Source organism: Gorilla gorilla, chromosome 5, assembly GCF_029281585.2.
Source record: "Gorilla gorilla gorilla isolate KB3781 chromosome 5, NHGRI_mGorGor1-v2.1_pri, whole genome shotgun sequence".
Lineage (NCBI taxonomy): Eukaryota > Metazoa > Chordata > Mammalia > Primates > Hominidae > Gorilla > Gorilla gorilla.
In genome coordinates this window covers 190,796,854-190,817,169 of record NC_073229.2, presented here as the reverse complement: position 1 = coordinate 190,817,169, position 20,316 = coordinate 190,796,854, and the positions used below count along the sequence as shown (strand labels likewise).

Genomic DNA, 20,316 nt, shown 5'->3' with positions numbered 1-20,316 from the left:
CCGTTAGGGAATCATGCTGCCTGAAAGGGCCCCCAGCGCTCCGCCTACTCCTCCCTCCTTCCTTTCTGCCCCAGGGCCTTAGGATTGTACGCAACAAAGTAAGGCAGGAGGTTAGGTAGAAATAACGGAACAAAGCAGAGATATTTGTAAGCAGCCTCCAGGTAAACACAGTCACCTGTCTGAGCAGGCTCAGGGGTGGCCAGGTGTGGGCAGGAGGCTGGGCTCTGGCTTCCTCCGGGACTCAGTCCTGTCAACCCCTCTTCATTTCCTGGAATTCTTCCCTCCCGGGTTAACTGCAGCAGCTTTGCCAGGAACTCTGCTCTGCACCTTCCCCTCCGGCCTCCTGGGAGGTCCACCTGGTGCTCACACTCACAGGCACCTCAAGCTCCTGGGCGTGACAGTGGGGTGCTAGGCAGCCGTCACATGCAGCAGGCAGCACCTGGCTGGCCTGTCCCATGCTTCTCTTTACCACCTCTTTTGCCCACCCCAACCCCAGGCCACCTCTGCCTCACAAGCCCTCGGGGCTGAGTCGTGGCTTTCTGAGCTGGGGGCATCGGCAGGTGCGCAGGTGCCTTGGGCAGGAGTGAGCGGCCTCTGGGCTCCTTCCCACGGCCCCACCTCTGCACACCCCCACCCCCTACACTGCTGCATTGGAAACTGTCAGAGAACCGCATCTTGGATTTGTTCTGATGATCATTTCTGTGTTGTTGACAGGTGCTGGCATTGACGGAGTGGAGGAAATTAAGCGGCATCCCTTCTTTGTGACCATAGACTGGAACGTAAGTTGCATGCCACAGTCCCCACCTGCACACGCATGACACAGAAGTGGGTGGAGGGAACATACGGCTTGGTGCAAAGGGTCCTCAGTGTCCGGGTCACAAGTAGGTCGGAGATGAATGTAGACAAGCCACCTGCAGGCAGGGAGCCCCCAGGACCCTGCTGAGCGGGCTGGCAACTTGGGAGGCACAGACACATGAGTGCCCCTCCCTCCAGCTTGAGGCCTAAGTCCCCTCAGCTTTCCTCCTTCTACTCTCCTCTGCCCATCAGAGTCGAGGCTTCTGTCCTCCCTGCACCCACTCCCCGGCCTCTCCGAGCCCTGCATATTCCCGATTGCTCCAGGAGTGATTGTCTTCTAACCTCAAGGGCTGAAAAGACAAAAGTCATGACAAGCTGCTCAACCAGGACCCTTTAGTGCTAGGGCTATGGGCAGGCCCAGATTCGATACTGCATTTTCCATCGTTAGTCAGGCTGATGCCCACATGGAAGTCACATTTAAAAAAAAAAAAAACAGTGCCGAGTTGTTGGAATAAAGTGGAGCTTTTGTTAGTGGAGTTATTGGTAAAGCCTCCATTTCTAGTTCTCTGGGCCAGACTGGACATTGTCTAAGAAGTCCTCGTATCTCGCTTTTCACCAAGCTACAAGTGTCAATTGCCTATTTCTGCCAAGACGCCAACTCCGAATGGTGCAGCAGTCAGCGTCTGACGCGTCCCCCACGCAGGGAGTTCTCACGGCTAAAACTCGGAGGCTGTTCTTTCCATCTGAGGAAGGCGATACCTCCTTTCCTATCAGTTGCTTTTAGTTCTTTCCTTTAGGTTAACACAAAAATAACTATGTTGGGATTTTCTTTTCCTGACCTAACAAATTAACCTCAAAAGATTTTAATGGAACGCTTTTTAAGATTTAAATGCCCTCTACAATATAGAGTTTATTATCTGCTTTTGCCTTCCTCTCTGTCTTCTTTTTTTTTTTTTGAGATGGAGTCTCGCCCTGTCACCCAGGCTGGAGTGCAGTGGCGCGATCTCAGCTCACTGCAAGCTCCACCTCCCAGATTCACACCATTCTCCTGCCTCAGCCTCCCGAGTAGCTAGGACTACAGGCGCCCGCCACCACGCCCGGCTAATTTTTTTTATATTTTTAGTAGAGACAGGGTTTCACTGTGTTAGCCAGGATGATCTCGATCTCCTGACCTCGTGATCCACCCACCTCGGCCTCCCAAAGTGCTGGGGTTATAGGTGTGAGCCACTGCGCCCGGCCTCTGTCTTCTTTATGTCCTCATGGAGTCCGGGGCCTCCACACATTTCATTAAGAGGTGGGCCCCACCTGCAGCCTCAGACCTCTCCTCTGGGAATGGGTAACACCAGTGCTGGATAAAACCAGCCAGCTCTCCTCTTCCTTCAGCCTGAGCCCCAGCAAAGCACTCAAACTGGGGAAGAGTGATAACTTTTTAAAACCTAGTTTTACAGTTCTGATTAAAGAACTTTTGTAAGATTAGACTTCTTTTCAAAAGTAAGATTAGAGAAAAGAGTGTAAAGTTTCAGGACATCTGTGCCTCCCAACCGGGACCTCCAAGAAATGAAAACCAAGGCCTCCCTTTGGAGTCTCTTACTTAGCTTCCCTGAAAATTTAGGCTTATCAGAAGCTCAGGCTGTGCTCACCTCACAGATGGGCACCTAAGGTCACTTGTCAATCGACTCTGCGTTGGAATGTATTTTCTATGGAGACGTCACCTTACACGGCGTTTAGATCTCAGGCAAGCCTGTTTCGTGAAGAATAGACCTGGGTGTCAGCCCGTGGATGGTTAGCACAGCACTGTGCCTGGAACCCAGATGCCTGCCCCTCAGGGGGTCACAGCACGTTGCATCCCCTCCCTCGCCTGCCAGTGGTTAAGGTGGGACCACACAGCTTCTCCCTGTATGATCTGCTTCTCCATTTATCCAGCCCTTTCTGCTGGGCATCCCAGTCTCAGGCACTTTCCAGGGCTGGGGATAGAGCCGTAGATGGAACAAAGTCCTGCACCCGTGGGTCTTGTGATGACTTGGCAGGGAAAGGCGGTGGACAGATGGGTCTGCACATGTCACAGGAGGACACTGTGCTGACAAGGAGGATGCAGCAGGGGACAGATGGAGAAGCACAGGGAAGAGGTCAGGACAGCCACACCTCACCCCTCCCATCCTCACGGAGCCTCCTTCCCATGCCTCCGTGGAACAGGTTCCCCCCAAGCACTGGCTCCAGCTGGTCTGGCTTCCAGGGCCCCTCCTGCCCAAGTCTCCCAAGGGCTCACTGGTCTCCTCCTTCCAGTCTGCCATTCAGTGTCGTCTTATGAGACCTGTCCTGCAGCTCTTCCAAACTGCAGCTCCTCTCCCAGCACCCCAGCCCCCGGCCTTGCTCTGTTTTCATATCCCTTATCACTAGTTCTGACTCGCCTCATAATACCATGTGTTTCTGATGTTTATTATTATTTCCTGTCTCCTGCCACTAGAATGTAAGCTGCAAGATCAGGAATCTGTGGCTTAGAGGTGTATCCCACAGCTCTAAAACAGGGCCTGGCTCAAAGGAGGCACTTTATGAATCCCTACTGAGTGAGTGAATGAATGAGTGAGGGAAGGAGGGAGTGAATGAGTGAAGGAGTGAATGAATGAGTGAGTGAGTGAATGAGTAAGGGAGTGAGTGAGTGAGTTAATGAGTGAGTGAATGAGTGAGGGAGTGAGTGAATGAGGGAGTGAGTTAGTGAATGAGTGAGGGAGTGAGTGAATGAGTCAGTGAGTTAATGAGTGAGTGAATGAGTGAGGAAGTGAATGAATGAGTGAGTGAGTGAATGAGTAAAGGAGTGAGTGAGTGAGTTAGTGAGGGAGTGCATGAATGAGTAAGGGAGTGAGTGAGTTAATGAGTGAGTCAACAAGTGAGGGAGTGAGTGAATGAGTGAGGGAGTGAATGAGTAAAGGAGTGAGTGAGTGAGTTAGTGAGGGAGTGCATGAATGAGTAAGGGAGTGAGTGAGTTAATGAGTGAGTCAACAAGTGAGGGAGTGAGTGAAGGAGTGAGTGAATGAGTGAGGGAGTGAATGAGTAAGGGAGTGAGTGAAGGAGTGAGTGAATGAGTGAGGGAGTGAATGAGTAAGGGAGTGAGTGAATGAATGAGTGAGTGAATGAGTAACGGAGTCAGTGAGTGAGTGAATGAGTGAGGGAGTGAGTGAATGAGGGAGTGAGTGAATGAGTAACGGATTCAGTGAGTGAGTGAATGAGTGAGGGAGTGAGTGAATGAGGGAGTGAGTGAATGAGCAAATGAATAAGTGAATGAGTCAGTGAATCAGTGAATAAGTGAGTGAATGAGTCAGTAACTAAGTCAGTGAGTGAATCAGTGAATGAATGAGTGAGACTCTCAAGACAGGAGTCACAGCTGTCGAGGGAGACTTGCCCCCTCCATTTCCTCACTCTCACACTCTAGTCCTTCATCCAGAGACCATGCCTGGGAGAATGGAGAACCAGGATTGCTGGGCTGGGAGGGGGAGCTGCAGGTGGGCAGGGCAGCATCCTGGGATGGGAGACCCTGAGGGCTGCAGCTGGTAGGAAAGAGAAGTCTCTTCACACCGAACCCCCAGGTGACACAGTGCGACACAGAGCACTCAGCCAAGAGTGGAGCCACTCCGAAGTATGCATGGCCCAGAAGGGCTTACACACTTGCTAAGACAACGTTGTGAGATGCCTGGAATTCTAACAATAGGATGGATTTGGAAAACTATGACACATTAGATTAATGTGCATTCCAGAATGCTGAGGTCCGGCGAGCTCTGAGCAGAAGCCGCCTTTTTCCTGTGGCAATAAGAGCCTTCTCTACACAGCGCCTCTGCTCAGGGTGCTCTGGTCTCTCTGTGGCTGGAAAGCAAACACAGCCCAAGAAGGTGGCATTTCTGCGTCATTTCAAAGGAATCAGACTAGAATCAGAGCTGAGAAGTTCCTTTTGTTGCTCTTAGCACTTAGTTTGATTTTATTTTGGCCTTGTTTTCGTTTTGAGAGAGGTCCTTGTGATTGATGAGAACCAGGCGTGTTTACTTCATGTCTGTACTTCCCAGAGGAAGGCAGGCAGCAGTGCTAGAGGAATGGCAGGCTCTTGTTCTGCCCAGCGCTCTGAACCCACACAGCCCGTGAGTGGCAGAGGAGCTCAGAAATGCCACTTTTGCATTAATTCATGCATTTGATAAATAACACTTGGTGCTCACCCTGGTGGTGCACCAGCAAAGTGTCCATGTCCATGACGTCACAGTTGGAACGCAGAGCCCCGTCCTCCAGCTGCTCACAGACTGAGGAGTCTGCTGTTCCATAACGCCATCATCCACCGATGGAAGAGGTGTGTGCACAGTGAAAGTGGCCAGCAGAAAGAGAGAGAAATGATGCCTGAAAGAGGGCGAGTGGAATTAACCAGCAGAGGGGCAGAAGGAGGAGAAGAAGGATGCTTCCAGCAAAGATGTGTAGGCATGAAAACACCGTGTTCAGGACACCACGTAAACTGCAGGCACAGTCCCGCTCTGTGATGGTCTTAGAAGCTGTCAAGATCTTGCTAGGACGAGTCCAGTGGTCCCCCCCATCTCAGCTGATCCTCTCTCATGGGTCGAGTTTGCCCATGTGTCTGCGGCCCCAGTAGCAGCCCATGTGTCTTCATGGCTAACCTCAAACCCCAATAACACATCCAGGCAAGCCATCAACCTATTCTTCAGAAAGCAAGGGCTAAAATGCAAGATGTTTAAAGGTATTTATTTAAGAGGTAATTTTACTCCGTGATGTATTTGTCCAGATGTGCCCATTCTGCTTTTCGGCAGCTCAGAAAACTGAAAACCACAGTTCAGCCTCATTTGCAAGAACTGTTAACACCAAAAGCCGTTCCCTCTGCAATGCAGACACTCCTTAATGACGCATGAGAAGACATTTCCTAACCACTAGATTTCTGCCTGGGTACTTCACCCAATGGCTTGCCTCAGGATCCAACTGGGAAAATATTAGGATACTTATTTTGCTTTCTGCTGCTGTCTGTGACCTGATACTGCCAGCAGATCTTTTAATTTTTTTATATTTTTTAAAGTAAACACCTGTCATCCCACTGCTGTCCCCAGGGTCTTCAGTGGCCTGCTGGAGCAGGACCCATCTGCTGACAGTAAGTGTGGGGACGGTGGAGGTGTGGGCTGCTGCCTTTTAATTTAGCTTCAGAGATGAGCGAGTGAACGTCTGCATGGGAGCCATTCCTTCTGAAGGCCAGCTCTGCTTGATGAGCTGAGTGAGAAGCCACGAGTTCATGATTGACTACAAACCTCTGCAGAGGATACGGCAGAGTCCAGCAGATAGAAGCTGTGTTGGTTTTTTCCCCATGGCTGAAGCATGCTGAGAACACAGAATTAGCACGAACCCAAAAAAAGCTTCGTAAAAGTTAATCACTGCAGACAGCACAAGCCAGTCTGAGGACGGCTCCCAGCCCAGCCTGGCGTCCCTTGCAGGGGGACCCAGGGAACTGCAAATATTATTACAGGCAGTGAATGATGATGCTGGAGGCACACAGTCACCAGGGAGAGGGACACCTTTGTTTCTGGAACTCTGTCCAGGGCCTAGACCCTTAGTATTGCACGGACTCTATTATTACTGTTATTCGTTATTCACGATCAATACTAGTAGCTCATGTTTATGTTCTTTGTACAGTTTGAAACCCTTCCAAGCACACCATTAGCTGTGATGCTGTGAGATGGGAGAAACTTGTAGAGGAGACTGAGGCACAGGACAATGAGAAGCTCAAGGTCGCTCGGTGATCTGGCAGCGCGTGGGGTGTGCCCTGAACTTGGCTGTTGTGTGTCCTGGCAGGAGCAGAGGGTGGGTTCCGGGTCTTCAGGCCACTTTGGTCTTCTTGCCCACAAGTGGAGTATTTGCAGTATGGCGCAGAGAGTGGTTTGGGGGTGTAGGAGCTGTAGGCTGCGGGTCAGGGCCTCACAGCACAGGCGTCTCCATGCAGCTGTTGCTCCCATTGCCAGCAGCGAGATTTCTATCCTTTTATTCCTACATTATATACACTAGGAGCACTCCCCCTTCAGGGAACCCAGCAAGGACTCTGTGCAATGAATCATCACCCTTCAGGTGCTTCTTCTGTTGGACCCACCTACAGCCGGGTAATCTGCAGGCACAGTCCCGCTCCATGAGCCACTGACCTGTCACACCCATCGTGACGCTTTGAAAATCGTTTAGATTCTTCCTGCGGCGCTTTCCATCCTGTCTTCTCTCTGGTCTGCATATTTTTGCATTATTATTTTAGGAATAATCTATAAATGTGCCCTTTGCCTTATTGGAGCGTATTAATTCCAAAATGCCTGAAGCCAAAACCGTCTACAGAAGGCAGATGTTAGGGTCTGAGACCCCAAACTAGCATCTGTTTCCTATGTCATCACCCAGTTCCCGTTTTTCCGTTGCTGTCTCTGTCCTCTTCTCACTTAGCTGAAGGTCTTTAGTATAAATAGAATCCTGATGGGCCTGCTCCGGGCTTCCTCACGTGCGCTTGTTTCCTGTGAAATTCGTTTCAGCCCTGCGGCCGCACTGTGTCATTCTGACATCCTGGGACAAATGAGATGATTTAAAATGTGCCTGGCGAATTTGATCATGAGACTGCATTTTCTCTCGTCGGTTTTGGCATGAGTTGTCCCAGAGTCTCAGAAAGGGGGGATCCAGGGCAGAATTGCCAGTGTCTGTCTCGTTAAGCTCGGAATCCCAGGTGAGATGCTGCTGCTGTTTCACTCTCAACACAACCCTGCCTACGGTGGTTTACATACAAAGCAAGAGGCCGGATGACTTCTCCCCCAAAGCCTCAAACCCGTTCTTAGGTTTGCACATGGAAAGAAAAAGCATACATAGTAATAACACACATTAGCACCTTCCAAATGTTTACGCAGCATCAGGAAGACATTGACCGGCCTTTAAGATTGCAGCAAGCCTCGAGGAAGCCGTCCAAATGGCCAGAGGGCTCCAGTTAGCCTTCGGCGGCCCGCACAGAACCTCACCGCCTGGCCCAGACCAGAGTGAAAATGCAGCAGCCTCCAGCAGGTGGGGCATGGTGGTCTGGAGGCCCCAGTGAACAGGCTGTGTTCATAGCTGCGGTTGGCACACGGACCCATGTTACAGGGTGGACAGTTGCCTGAAGGCTCCTGCGGCATAGAAGGAAGGCCCTGGCCCTCAGCAAGCGCTCCGTCCACTCTCACACGCATGCCTCCCTCTGGTCTTGTTGGGGTCTGTGAGCTGAAAGCCTGGGCTCACAGCCAGGGGGTGGAAAGCACGGGGAAAGCAGAGGCGGGCTTCCTCCTGCCGCCGTGTGAGGGGGAGCTATTTGTGTGGTACAAAAGTGCTACGGGACTACCTGGGCTTAGGACCTCCTCACTGGGCATCCCGGGTGACTCGCAGCACCGGGCTAGGCAGAGATGGGGCAGAGCACAGGGGAAGTCTGAGCCCAGCCACCAGGCGCAGTGTCCTGGGATGGAGGGAACCAGTGCTGGGCTGTGAATCTGACTCAGAAGGCAAGAAGGTGACAGCCTCTGGATGTGAGCCTCCAGAGCCAGGGTGGTCACAGATAGAGCCTGTGCTTTCCTGGACAGCTGTGAAGCGAGGCTGTGGTGTCTGCCCCATCGGTGGACGAGGAGGGAGAAGGATGTGGCCTGTAGGAAGCCAGGCAGAGCCTGCAGCCCTGCCCCACTGGGGGTTCCATGGGGAGGAGAAGGGGTTCCAAGGACAGTGGCCAGTCGCCTCAACGTCCAGTCCTCCTTCTCGAAGAAGCTGGTTGACGTTGCACTTTCGAGGGCTGGAGCAGAAACAAGGCAGGAAGGGTGAGGTAGAGAGAAGGAAGCAGGCAGGGCCAGGGTCTCCCACCTTCACCCTGGGTGGCACCTGCGCGATGCTGTGTGGTGGGGCTGTTATGGGTGGCTGGGTTCTGCACACCCTGGCCTCCACCCCTTGGGAGCCTGCAGCGGCCACACAGGTGTGGCAGCCAGCAGTGTCTTTGGGCACTGCCAAATGTCCCAGTGGGGGCAAAACCCCTCTATGAAGAAGCACTGGGCACCAGGCTCTGGGGATGGTTTTATCAGAGGCTGTGGTGGGGCAGGGGCAGGGGTGGGCAAGATGGGTCCCCGGGATGATGGAGGAAGAGCTGGCATGGAGGAGAGGAGCTAGAGGGGCCATGTGGGCCCCTGCTTTCCGGAGGTAAACACTTCACACTAGAATTAATACGTGACAACCAGTTTTGTATTTTATTTTGTTTTTAATGGAAATCTCTTGTGTAAATAAATTCCTCCTCATAATAAAAGTAGGAGGCCTGGCTCTGTGCTGGATCAAGCTAGTGCACACTCTCTCTCTTTCTTACCCCCTTCCCCTCCCCCTCCCCCATTTCTCCCCCCTCCCCTCCATCTCTTTCTCCCCCCACCCCCTCTCTCCCCATCTCTCCCCATCTCTCTCTCTCTCTCTCCACTTCTCTCCCTCGCTTGCTCTCACACAGAGGGAGGATGTGATTTTGACTTCAGCAGGATTCTTAATAGCCCGCCTCTCAGGACTCTCTGGGTGGGGAATGGGCTGCACTGGCCTGTTCGTGGCACCCGATGGCCTGGGCTTCCCAGCTCAGGAGACTTCCTCAGGCAAGCACATGTGTCTGGGGAGATTATTCCCACCTGTCGTGTGCCTCACTGCAGAAAGCAGCGTCTTTTCATTTCTGAAAATGGCTTGAAGAGTAACTCAGTGCTAATGAAATCTATGCCCCCAAGGCAGGAAATGACCAAATAATTCAGGGCTGAATTCAATCCTGTTTCTCCTCCGATGGTTCCTGCATGCACGCCCTGAGCTCTTGCACATCAGGGCACATCCTGCTGCCTGATAAGCCCCCGTGGGAGCTCGGGGGCGTCTGTTGGCACCTCGCCCTCCTGCAGTAGCTGTGGGCCCTGGTTTCTGACCTGGGCTCTGACCCAGGTGCTCCCAGATAAGCAGAGCAGGGTGTGCCCCAGGTGGGACCCAGATGTCAGACGCCCTCCTCCCTCCTCTCCCTTCCCGTCGGGCCTCATCGGAGGAGGTGTTGAAATTTGTTTTCCAGAGATGTAGAACAGGTTTTAGCTGGAGTCACTGTGTCCATTTTCCAGAGCTGCACGGCCATGAGGGTCCCTGACTCCAGAACTGAGCTCTAGATGGTCACACAGAAGTGCCCAAGAGAGGACTCCAGGCTGGATGTTTTCTGCGAACACCATGGGGACCCTCACTAGGCAGGATTAAGGAAACCCCATGCTTAGTGGGGGGCAAGACCCCAGCCTGGCCCTGCCCTGCTGCTGCCCTACTAACTACCAGGCTGGCCCCTCGGCACACTGGCATGGCCCGTGCCTTCTGTCATCAGGGTGATTTGACTAAACCCAGCATCCTCTACTGAATCTGCCCGGAGGTCCCTCAGCCTTCCAGTCAGGCCTCAGGCCCCAGTCCTCCCTCCAGTGCCCCTCCCCCTCCACACTTCTCTCAGCACTGGGCCCCCCCAGCTCCCTCCATCTAAGCACCACCTGCAGCGTCACCCGCCTGAGGACTACGCCAGGTTCCAGATACCTGTGTGTGCTTTCTTTACATTGAATTCCCAACAGAATGTGTTGTTGCCCTAGAGGATTGAAAACAACACATCTCAGCTTTGGAAAGCATTGTCAGGCAGGCAGCTCTGAGACCGGAGCACGGAGGGCTGTGGACTTTCTGTGCCTTCTGTCCAAGGTCCTGTTGGGGAAATAAGTTTGGGCCCAGAGGGGGCATGGGAAGGGCTGGTTCTCTGCAGATGCAGGCATCCTCCTGTCGAGGAGCCTGAGCGCCCTCATTCTGACACCCAAGGCAGGTTTCTGGCAGAGGTGCCAAGGCCCCAGAGCACAGGCCCTGAGACACTGGCAAGAGAGCACCCTGGGGTGGCTCTGGGTCGGCGGTTTTTGCAGTGTCCCACAGAGCTGAAGTTCCGTGGTGCTGGCCCCAAAGTCCCAGGGCAGGGAGGAGAGAGCCACACGGCCTCTTCACGCTGTCCCCAGTGGGGGCAAGTGGTGGCTGTCCTGTATGATTTTACTTGGAAAAGAAGATTCTACTACCAAGAAGAAGCTAGAAAACTATTGCCCTAAAATGAAGAACACTTAGCTTGTCCCCAAACCCTCATACCTCAAGCTATGCCTTTTCTATATCTTTCTATAATACATCGTTATTATATATGCCATATTATCTATAATACTACACATAATATATTTTATGTCATCTATATTTCAGAGTATTTAGAAATCCATTGTAATCCACAAGGCCAATGCAGTCTGTGATAAGAACATCCTTCCCTCCCCACAGCAGGTTTCTCTGTCCCCAGTGTTCTGTGGCAATGTCTGTGCATCCTCAGTGCCCTGTCTTGCTTTCCTTGTATTAATAGGCGCTGTACCGGAAGGAGATCAAGCCGCCGTTCAAACCAGCAGTGGGCAGGCCTGAGGACACCTTCCACTTTGACCCCGAGTTCACAGCGCGGACGCCCACAGGTGTGTGCCACAGTGGTTCCCTCTATCGGTGGCTTCTCCCACCTGACCCCTTAGAGACAGATATCTAGGAACAAGAAATTCCCATGCCTCAGAATTCTTTTCATGGAAAATAACTGTCCATTCTGTTTGGGTTTTTTGTTGTTGTTGTTTTCTCTGCTCAGTGATAAAGGTTTAAGTGATAACCCCAGTTCTCTGTTGTTCCCTATATAACCTCCATCTTGGAAATGATGAAGGTGTCCTTATTCCAAGTCACCGGTCCTGTTACTTCCTGTGTCAGAGAGACACACAGCAAGAGCAAGAAAAGAAACTGGAGGCAATTAAAATCCCTCTTTCAATTAAAGTGCATTTACGGAGAGGGAAGGCTGTCAGTTATGTTTATAGATTTATGAGCTATAGATATTATTCATGCAAAAAACAGAAACCCATTTGAAAAGTAGTTTCGGCTACTAAATAGCATAGCAATTGGATGCATAGATTTGGTCTCCTGGTGTATCTGAAATTACTCTTGGGGTCTAGCAAATTTCATCAGAACTGGTCAGCTCCCTTTAAAAGTTATCTTTTTGGGATATTAATGAATTAAAGTCTGCTTTTTTATATATGGTAATTATCCTGGTCTGATAGGGCTATCATAACAAAATACTACAGACTGTGTGGTTTAAACAACAGTCATTTATTTTCTCACAGTCTGGAGGCTGGAAGTCCAAGTTCAAGGTACTGACAGGGTTGGTTCCTGGTGAGGGCTCTCGCCTTGACTTGCAGACAGCTGTGTTCTTGCTGTGTCCCCACGTGGCCTGTCTTCTGTGTGTGCAAAGACAGCAAGATTGAGCTCTGGTGTCTCTCTGTCTTCTTATAAGGACACTAGTCCTCTTGGATTAGGGCCCCACACTTTTATCCTCATTTAACTTCAATTATTCTCTTAAAGGCCTGTATTAGTCTGTTTTCACACTGCTGATAAAGACATACCTGAGACTGGGCAATTTTTCAAAAGAAAGAAGTTTAGCGAATTTACAGTTCCACATGGCTGAGGAAGCCTCACAATCATGGTGGAAGGCAAGTAGGAGCAAGCCCCATCTTACATGGATGGCAGCAGACAGAGAGCTTGTGCAGGGGAACTCCCCTTTTTAAAACTCTCAGATCTCATGAGACTTATTGACCATCATGAGAACAGCACAGGAAAGATCCACCCTCATAATTCAGTCATCTCCCACCAGGTCCCTCCTACAACACATGGGAATTATGGGGGCTACAAGATGAGATTTGGGTAGGGACACAGAGCCTGAGATTTGGGTGGGGACACAAAGCCAAACCATATCAAGGCCCTGTCTCCAAATACAGTTACACTTGGGGGTAGGGCCTTAACATTTGAATTTGGGAAGGACATAATTCAGTCCACAACACTAACAGTATGCTGGTTATATACAAAACCATCCACAAGCTCCTTCTGTAGACATAAGTGGGACAAGTCCAGGGAGCTGGTGGTTGGCCAGGCTGCATCTTGGATCTACGGGGATTCACTGTATTTTTTCTCGCTGCTTTTGAATCTGAAATTTTCTTATTTTTTAAAAGATAATCAGGAAACAAATAGATGGTCAACCACAAAATGTCAAGTAGATGAAGTTAGAGAATCCACTTTGTTCCTCCAGATTCAGCTTTTGGTGAAATCCCTGTTTCCCATATACCCAGATGAACACATTGAGGAGGGTGTGAGCGTGTGCAGATAGGGAGGGTTGCGGGGCTTTTAGCGGGACTTTTGATGGGCCTAAGGCCAGCTCCTGACCCAGGCCACATTGGTAGACCCAGGCCACAAGAACAGGAAGAAAGCTCATTCCGGGCACTGTAAACCAGGGAGTCATGCCACCGGCTGCTCAGTTACTTCTTTTGGGTCATCCTGCAGTCCCCAGGTAGAATTAAAACTATCATTATAGCTTTGGTTCATCACTGATTCATGATGTAATGAGGCTGCCTTGGAGAACACTTCTGGGTCTGTTCTCTCCGGTAAGTGACTGTGGGATTTTCACCTCACCCCATTCTCAGCTTCCTTAGAAAGTATTTGTGTGTTGGGGTTGGTCCTTCCCATTGACAAAATTAACCCAGTTCACAGAACAGGATTACTTTTCAGTTTCTGAGTTCGAAAAGTTGGGGCAGGATTTGGGGATTCCCTCCTGGCCCTGCCCACAGGTCACCCAAGCAAGTCATGATATTTCTCCACCTATTGTTGGCCTGAATGTAAAAGGAGCTCAGGGGCAATTAGGTCTGACCACGAGATCGTTGTCCCTAAGCCCACGAGGACCCTAAGGTCCATAACAGAATGCACACACATCCTCATGAGGTGCCAACGTGTGGGGCTGTGTGTTTAAAATGTGGAAAGAAAGTCTATGTGCTGCTTGGTAAGAAAATGTTAATACAGTCAACTCTAATATTCATATGGACATGCCTTTTATCTTATCTGTGAAGAATTTAAACCCCAACCTAGTTGGCCAGTGGAACCAGAAGCTTTTTTTGAGCTTCTAGAGAATTCCATTGTTTTTAATAATAGCCTAAGGAAAACAATTAGACACAGTGCACTCCAGTGCTGTTCAGAACTGCCTTTTTCATTCCTTAGTGTTTCCAGTTCTCCAATCAGTTTCAGTTAATTTATCACACCACTGTTTGCCTTTGAGGTAGGTAGTAATTGAAGTGCTAAAGACACATTAAACTCATTCTGATTTGTACAGGAGAGTAGGATTTTCTAAGCATGTGAGCTGAGCACATGGCTGGGTGAATGAGCAGCTGTAGAAATGTGACTCTGAAGCAACGGATAAGCTACAAATCCTTTATGTTAGATCCTGGACTCACAGTGGGAATTTCTTACAGTTAGGCTTTCAGTCTTTTCTGAAACTTCAGCCAGTGCTCAAGCTGGTTTCTATTCCCTGATCACACATTGGCTGCCCACTGGAGCATGCTGCTTAGCCCGAGATGCCAGTCTAAGATTTAAAATCAATCAGGCAGACTCCACAAATCAGGAAATACCCACAGGACCATGAGAGGTTGTTTGTAATTACTGTAGTTCTACATCTCCTTTTATCTGACTCACAATTTTGCTCTTCTTAAATACTGTGCTGAAAATCAGCATCCCTCAGGTGATTATAAAGTGCTTTAAATTCTATTTAGGCCACCTGTCATTTCCTTACTAGCTAGCCACACCGACCAAATGTCAGCCTCTTAACTTTTGGTGAAGATCCACTTGGCCTTCGGTAAATTGCTGTTACTTTTACCCTTTCCGCAGGCTCTCCTTGGTCTGTGTGAGGAGAGGCATGGGTTCTCTGGCCACGGAAGGTTGTGGCTGTGTCTTCCATGCCTCTTGGTTGGTTAGAAGACATTGCTTATTGGAATTACAGATTTTCCATTCACCAATGAAACTGTGTCTGTCAAGTTAACATGGCCTGTGCCCCCACCCCCGCACACACTCCTCCACAGGCTGTAAATTGGACTCCCAATCCTTGCTCAGCACTTCACACTCGTGTGGCTCTGCGGATTCCCTAGAATAAGCTCAAGCTCTGAGTCTAAATCCCTAAGGGAGGACATCAAAGTGCCTCCAGGTTTGAAGATTTCTTAAACCATGATGTAGCCATGTGTGTTTCATTTTTCCGGGGGAGAATCTGCGGCTTGTGGTAGCTCAGGGGATCTTTGGGAGGAGGCAGACCTCAAAGCCAGACTTTGTGCAGAGAGCAAACCCGGTGTAGCAGGAGCGCCTCGTCCTCGAGCGGCTCCGTGTGCCGGGAAGCAGAGCCGCTCAGAAAGCCCCGAGCTTCTCTGCCGGGTCGCGCTGCAGAATTTCAGTTTCTAAAAACCACTCAGTGTACCTTCGGTTTTTTAACGACGCTTCGCTAGTCTGGAGCGTTGGAAGTTTATTTCCAAACACAGCCAACTCTGGTCACATTAGTCCAGGGGTCGTGTGGGCATCTACCTGGGGTGACTGTGAAGGCCCCTTTTTTGGCCCCTTTGAGGGCCGACACCTGGCTCTAGCTGCCTCTTGGTTCAGGACACTGAAGATGAGCCCGGGTCCGTGACGCTTCCTACCCCAGGAAGAGCACCAGTGGAATGCTGCGTCGTCCATCTGCCCACGGCCTGGCCCCCACTGGCACCAGAGGCCCAAGCGGCTTGGGGCCTGGCTCCTGGGCTTCGGAGCGGCTGCCCTCATAACTGTTGTCCCCAAAATATGATGCTAAGAAACAAAAAACATATTCTCTGCAGCTGCCTCCCACCCCCACACACCTGCCGCACCGTGTGGAGATAAAACTGAGAACTAGGTGCACTTTTTTCCTTTCAAAGTACAGCACCTAAACAGAGGAGGGGGGGAAGAAGTGCTGAGAGACAAAGGCCTGCGGGTAGAGAATTCTCGAATATACAAATATGCACACAACTATACATACATGGAGTCTTAAAAGATATATAAATAAGAATGTTTAAATTTGTACATATGTGTGTTTTCAGGAAAAATTACGTATTATATTTTCATATATTATAAATTTACATATTATATAATGTATTATAGTATTCTATTTTCGTGTAATATATATTCTATTTTAATATATTAATCTTCTATTATCCTATTCTGTTTTTAAATATATTAAAATATATTTAATTTTTTAAATAATGTCTGGGTTCTTCATATTGTTCAACAGCTTTTTGCTTTTTTGAGTTGACAAACGATTAGGAAGCCACGAGTCTGTCAGTCCATGCAACCGTGGCTCCTTCTGATGGCCCTGGTCTCGCTGGCAGGACTCACACAGCAATCATTACAAAGCATCCTGATACAGATGGGCCACTGCTGACCATGACTATGATTGTCTTAGTGAGGAGTATTTAGTGTCTCCTTTTTCTTTTCTGTAACATATATCACTGAAGCAGACTTTTTCTACATTTATGTCTAAGTATTTTGGGATTTTTTCATTTCCTTGTTTTTTTGTTTTGTTTTGTTTTTTTTGAGACAGAGTCTCGCTCTGTCACCCAGGCTAGAGTGCAGTGGTGCGATCTTGGCTCACTGCAACCTCCACCTCCCAGGTTCAAGTGATTCTCCTGCCTCAGCCTCCTGAGTAGCTGGGATTACAGGCGTGCACCACGCCGCCTGGCTAATTTTTGTATTTTTAATAGAGACAGGGCTTCACCATGTTGGTTAGGCTGGTCGTGAACTCCTGACCTCGTGATCTGCCCACCTCAGCCTCCCAAAGTGCTGAGATTACAGGTGTGATCCACCGCGCCCAGCCTGTTTTATTTTTTGTTTCTGTAAATTTCAGAGGTACAGATGTAGTTTTGTTCATGGGTAGAGTGCATAGTGGTGAGGGCTGGTCTTTTAGTGTAACCATCACCTGAGGAGTGTTCGTTTTACCCATTAAGTAATTTCTCATCCCTCACCTTCTCCCACCCTTCCACGTCTCCATTCTCTATCCCACCACACTCGACGTCCACATGCAGACATTATTTAGCAATTTAGCACCCACTTATGAGTGAGAACATGCAATGTTTGACTTTCCACGTGTGAGTTGTTTCACTTAAAATAATGGCCTTCTTTTCCATCCATGTTGCTGCAAAAGACATGATTTCATTCTTTTTTATGACTAAATAGTATTCCATTGTGTATATGTACCACATTTTGTTTACCCAATCACCTGTTGATGGACACTTAGGTTGATTCCATGACTTTGCAGTTGTGAATAGTGCTGCAGTAAGCTTCCAAGTGCGGGTATCTTTTTGAGACAATGATTTCTTTTCCTTTGGGCAATGCCCAGCAGTGGGATTGCTGCATCGAATATAGTTCCATTTAGTTCTTTGAGAAATTTCCGTACTGTTTTTCATGGAGGTTGTACTAATTTACATCCCCACCACCTTTCTCCACATCCTCACCAACATCTGTTATTTTTTTGACTTTTTAGTAATAGCCATTCTGACTGATGTAAGGTGATATCTCATTGTGGTTTTCATTTGTATTTATCTGATGATTAGCGATCTTGAGCATTTTTTATATGCTGTTTGGCCATCTGTATGTCTTCTTTTGAAAAATGTCTATGTCCTCTGGTCAATTTTTAATGGGGTTATTTGTTTTGTTGTTGTTGTTGAGTTGTTTGAGTTCCTTGTAAATTCTAGAGATTACTCCCCTGTCAGTTGCATAGTTTGCAAATATGTTCTCCCATTCTGCAGGTTGTCTGTTCATTCTGTTCATTCTGTTGATGATTTCTTATGCTGGTCTTAAAGCCTTTTTTTTTTTTTTTTTTTTTTTGTGATGGAGTCTCATTCTGTCGCCCAGGCTGGAGTGCAGTGGCACCATCTTGGCTCACTGCAACCTCCGCCTCCCGGGTTCATGCAATTCTCCTGCCTCAGCCTCCCAAGTAGCTGGGATTACAGGCGTACACCACCACACCCGGCTAATTTTTTTTGTATTTTTAGTAGAGGCGGGGTTTCACTATGTTGGCCAGACTGGTCTCGAACTCCTGACCTAGTGATCCGCCTGCCTCAGCCTCCCAAAGTGCTGAGATTACAGGTGTGAGCCACTGCACCCAGCCCCTAAAAGACTTTTGAAGTCTTTGGCTAGACCCATGTCCTAAAGAGTTTTCTCTAGGATTTATTCTAGTATTTTCATTGTTTCAGGCCTTTCATCACTTAAGTCTTTAATCTCTTAGTTGATTTTTGTATATGGTGAGACATAGGGGTCCAGTTTCATTCTTTTGCTTATGACGAACTAATTTTCCCGGTATCATTTATTGAAAAGAGTGTCTTTTCCCCACAAAGTTTTTGTTGACTTTGTATGTGGCTTTATTTCTGGGTTTTCTATTCTGTTCCATTAATCTGTGTGTCTATGTTTATACCAGTACCATACTATTTTAGTTACTATCTCCTTGTGATATAATTGAAGTCAGGTAATGTGATGCTTCTAGTTCTAGCTTTGTTCCTTTTGCTTAAAATTGCTTTGGCTATTCAGGCTCTTTGTTGGTTCCATGTTAACTTTAGGATGGTTTTTTCTAATTCTGTGAAAAATGACGTTGGTTTTTTGATAGAGATTGCATTGAATCTGTAGATTGCTTTGGGTGATATGTTCATTTTGATGATATTAATTCTTCTGATTCATGAGCATGTGATGTTTTTCCATTTGTTTGTGTCATCTACAATTTGTTATTACTGTGCACTTTTGAAAGTAATTCTGTAGAATTACTTTCAAAATTTTTAATTTTGAAATTTTAAAGTTGGCTTTAAATGTTGCCAGTTGACTTTCCAAAAGATTATGCCAGTTATGCTCCCTCCTACAATTATAAGTGTCCACCCCCTAGCCAAACCCAGATGTGATTGATTTCTTTCATTTTTGTTAGTTCATTAGACAAAAGTGTTATCCTATTTAAATATGTGTATGCTTACTCCTTAGAGAGATTGGGCATCTTTTCATGCCTATGGTAGCTATCAGCATTCCTTCCTTTGAGTATTTTGCTCTTTTCTCATTGATCTCTGGGAGCTTTTAGGCAATAGAGAGTTTAACCTCTCATCTGTTATGTATGATGCAGATTTTTTTTCCCCACGAGGGATTTATCCTTTTGTTTTTCTTAATGACAAACTTGAAATGGGACCAATCTCACAGCAGTCATGCTTTTGAACACAGATCTTACAGAGATCAGAAAAATCTTAATGGAAGGGAATTACTCCTTTCGTACTATGCCTTGCTGTGGACAGGAGAAACGTTGCCCAAATGTCCTTGAAGAGCAGAGCACGTGCACAGCACACATGCAGTTATGCAGCTGTGGGCACAGGGGTGGGACCTGTCGAAGCTAGAGACCAGAAGCTAAGGATACAGGATTCATGTTCACTGACAATTCCATCCTGAGGTCATTGGTGCCTTCTTAACTGAGTCTGGAGTGGGTAGGGGTGGAGGAGTGTGGTCAAGAATATAGAGTAAATTCAGAAGTTAGCAAACTAACAGATGCCATCAATGATAATCCTAAAGTTTTTGTTCTGGGTATTTTTGCCATTTAAAAATCAAACCATTAGCACAACCCAAAAGAATGTAGTTTCATCTGGTTCAGCATTTCTACATGTCTGTTTTACCTTTTCCTCCACCACAGGCATACACCACGTGCACACACACACACACACACGGACTTGCACACACATACCACATGCACACACACACTATAACTTCACCCCAGGGTCACCCAGCTTTCGTGGCATCTGAACTCTGCCCCTGTCACCTACAGACTCTCCTGGCGTCCCCCCGAGTGCAAACGCTCATCACCTGTTTAGAGGATTCAGCTTTGTGGCCTCAAGCCTGATCCAGGAGCCCTCACAGCAAGATCTGCACAAAGTCCCAGTTCACCCAATCGTGCAGGTAACTGTGTTTGCCTGCAGTGGGTTGGGGGTAAGAGGGCACTTGGATGATGGGTGACTCTGGTGTTCCCTGTGGCCTCAGTCACCCGGGGGTTGGGTGCTTAGGATGGGTGAACTTTAATCACCAATTCTTCTTCCCTCGCACTTCCCATTGTTCTGAGTGTCTGCCATGGTGGTCCCCCATGGTGGTCCCCCATGGTGGTCCCCATGATGATCTCACGTGGTGCTCCTTCATGGTGGTACCTGTGATGGTCTCACATGGTGGGCCCCCATGGTGGTCTCCAGTGGTGGTCCCTGTGATGGTCTCCATGGATACTCCCATGGTGGCCTCCTGTGGTGGTCCCTGTGTTGGTCCCCATGGTGGTGTCCTGTGGTGGTCCCCATGGTGTTCCCTGGGGTGGTCCCCTGTGGTGGTCCCTGTGGTGGTTCCCATGGTGGTCTCCCAGGGTGGTCCCTGTGGTGGTCTCCCATGGATATTCCCCGTGGTGGCCTCCTGTGTTGGTCCTCATGGTGGTCCCTTGGGTGGTCCCCTGTGGTGGTCCCCATGATGTTCCCTGGGGTGGTCCCTGTGGTGGTCCCCATGGTGGTCTCCCAGGGTGGTCCCTGCAGTGGTAGCCATGGTGGTCCTCATGGTGGTTCCTGTGGTGGTCCCCATGGTGGTCCCTGT

General features: G+C 48.8%; 1 protein-coding gene across 6 annotated transcripts in view; it reads left to right on the top strand.

Moving 5' to 3' along the window:
• The window catches only part of RPS6KA2 (ribosomal protein S6 kinase A2), a 451,529-nt gene that overhangs the window by 389,695 nt on the left and 41,518 nt on the right, over window positions 1-20,316 (top strand). For all 6 annotated transcript variants that reach the window (XM_055391343.2, XM_055391339.2, XM_004044945.5 and 3 more), the window contains 3 exons: window positions 715-779; window positions 11,201-11,303; window positions 19,520-19,650. In XM_055391343.2, the coding sequence (XP_055247318.1) occupies window positions 715-779; window positions 11,201-11,303; window positions 19,520-19,650 (299 nt within the window). The remainder of the gene's footprint in view (window positions 1-714; window positions 780-11,200; window positions 11,304-19,519; window positions 19,651-20,316) is intronic.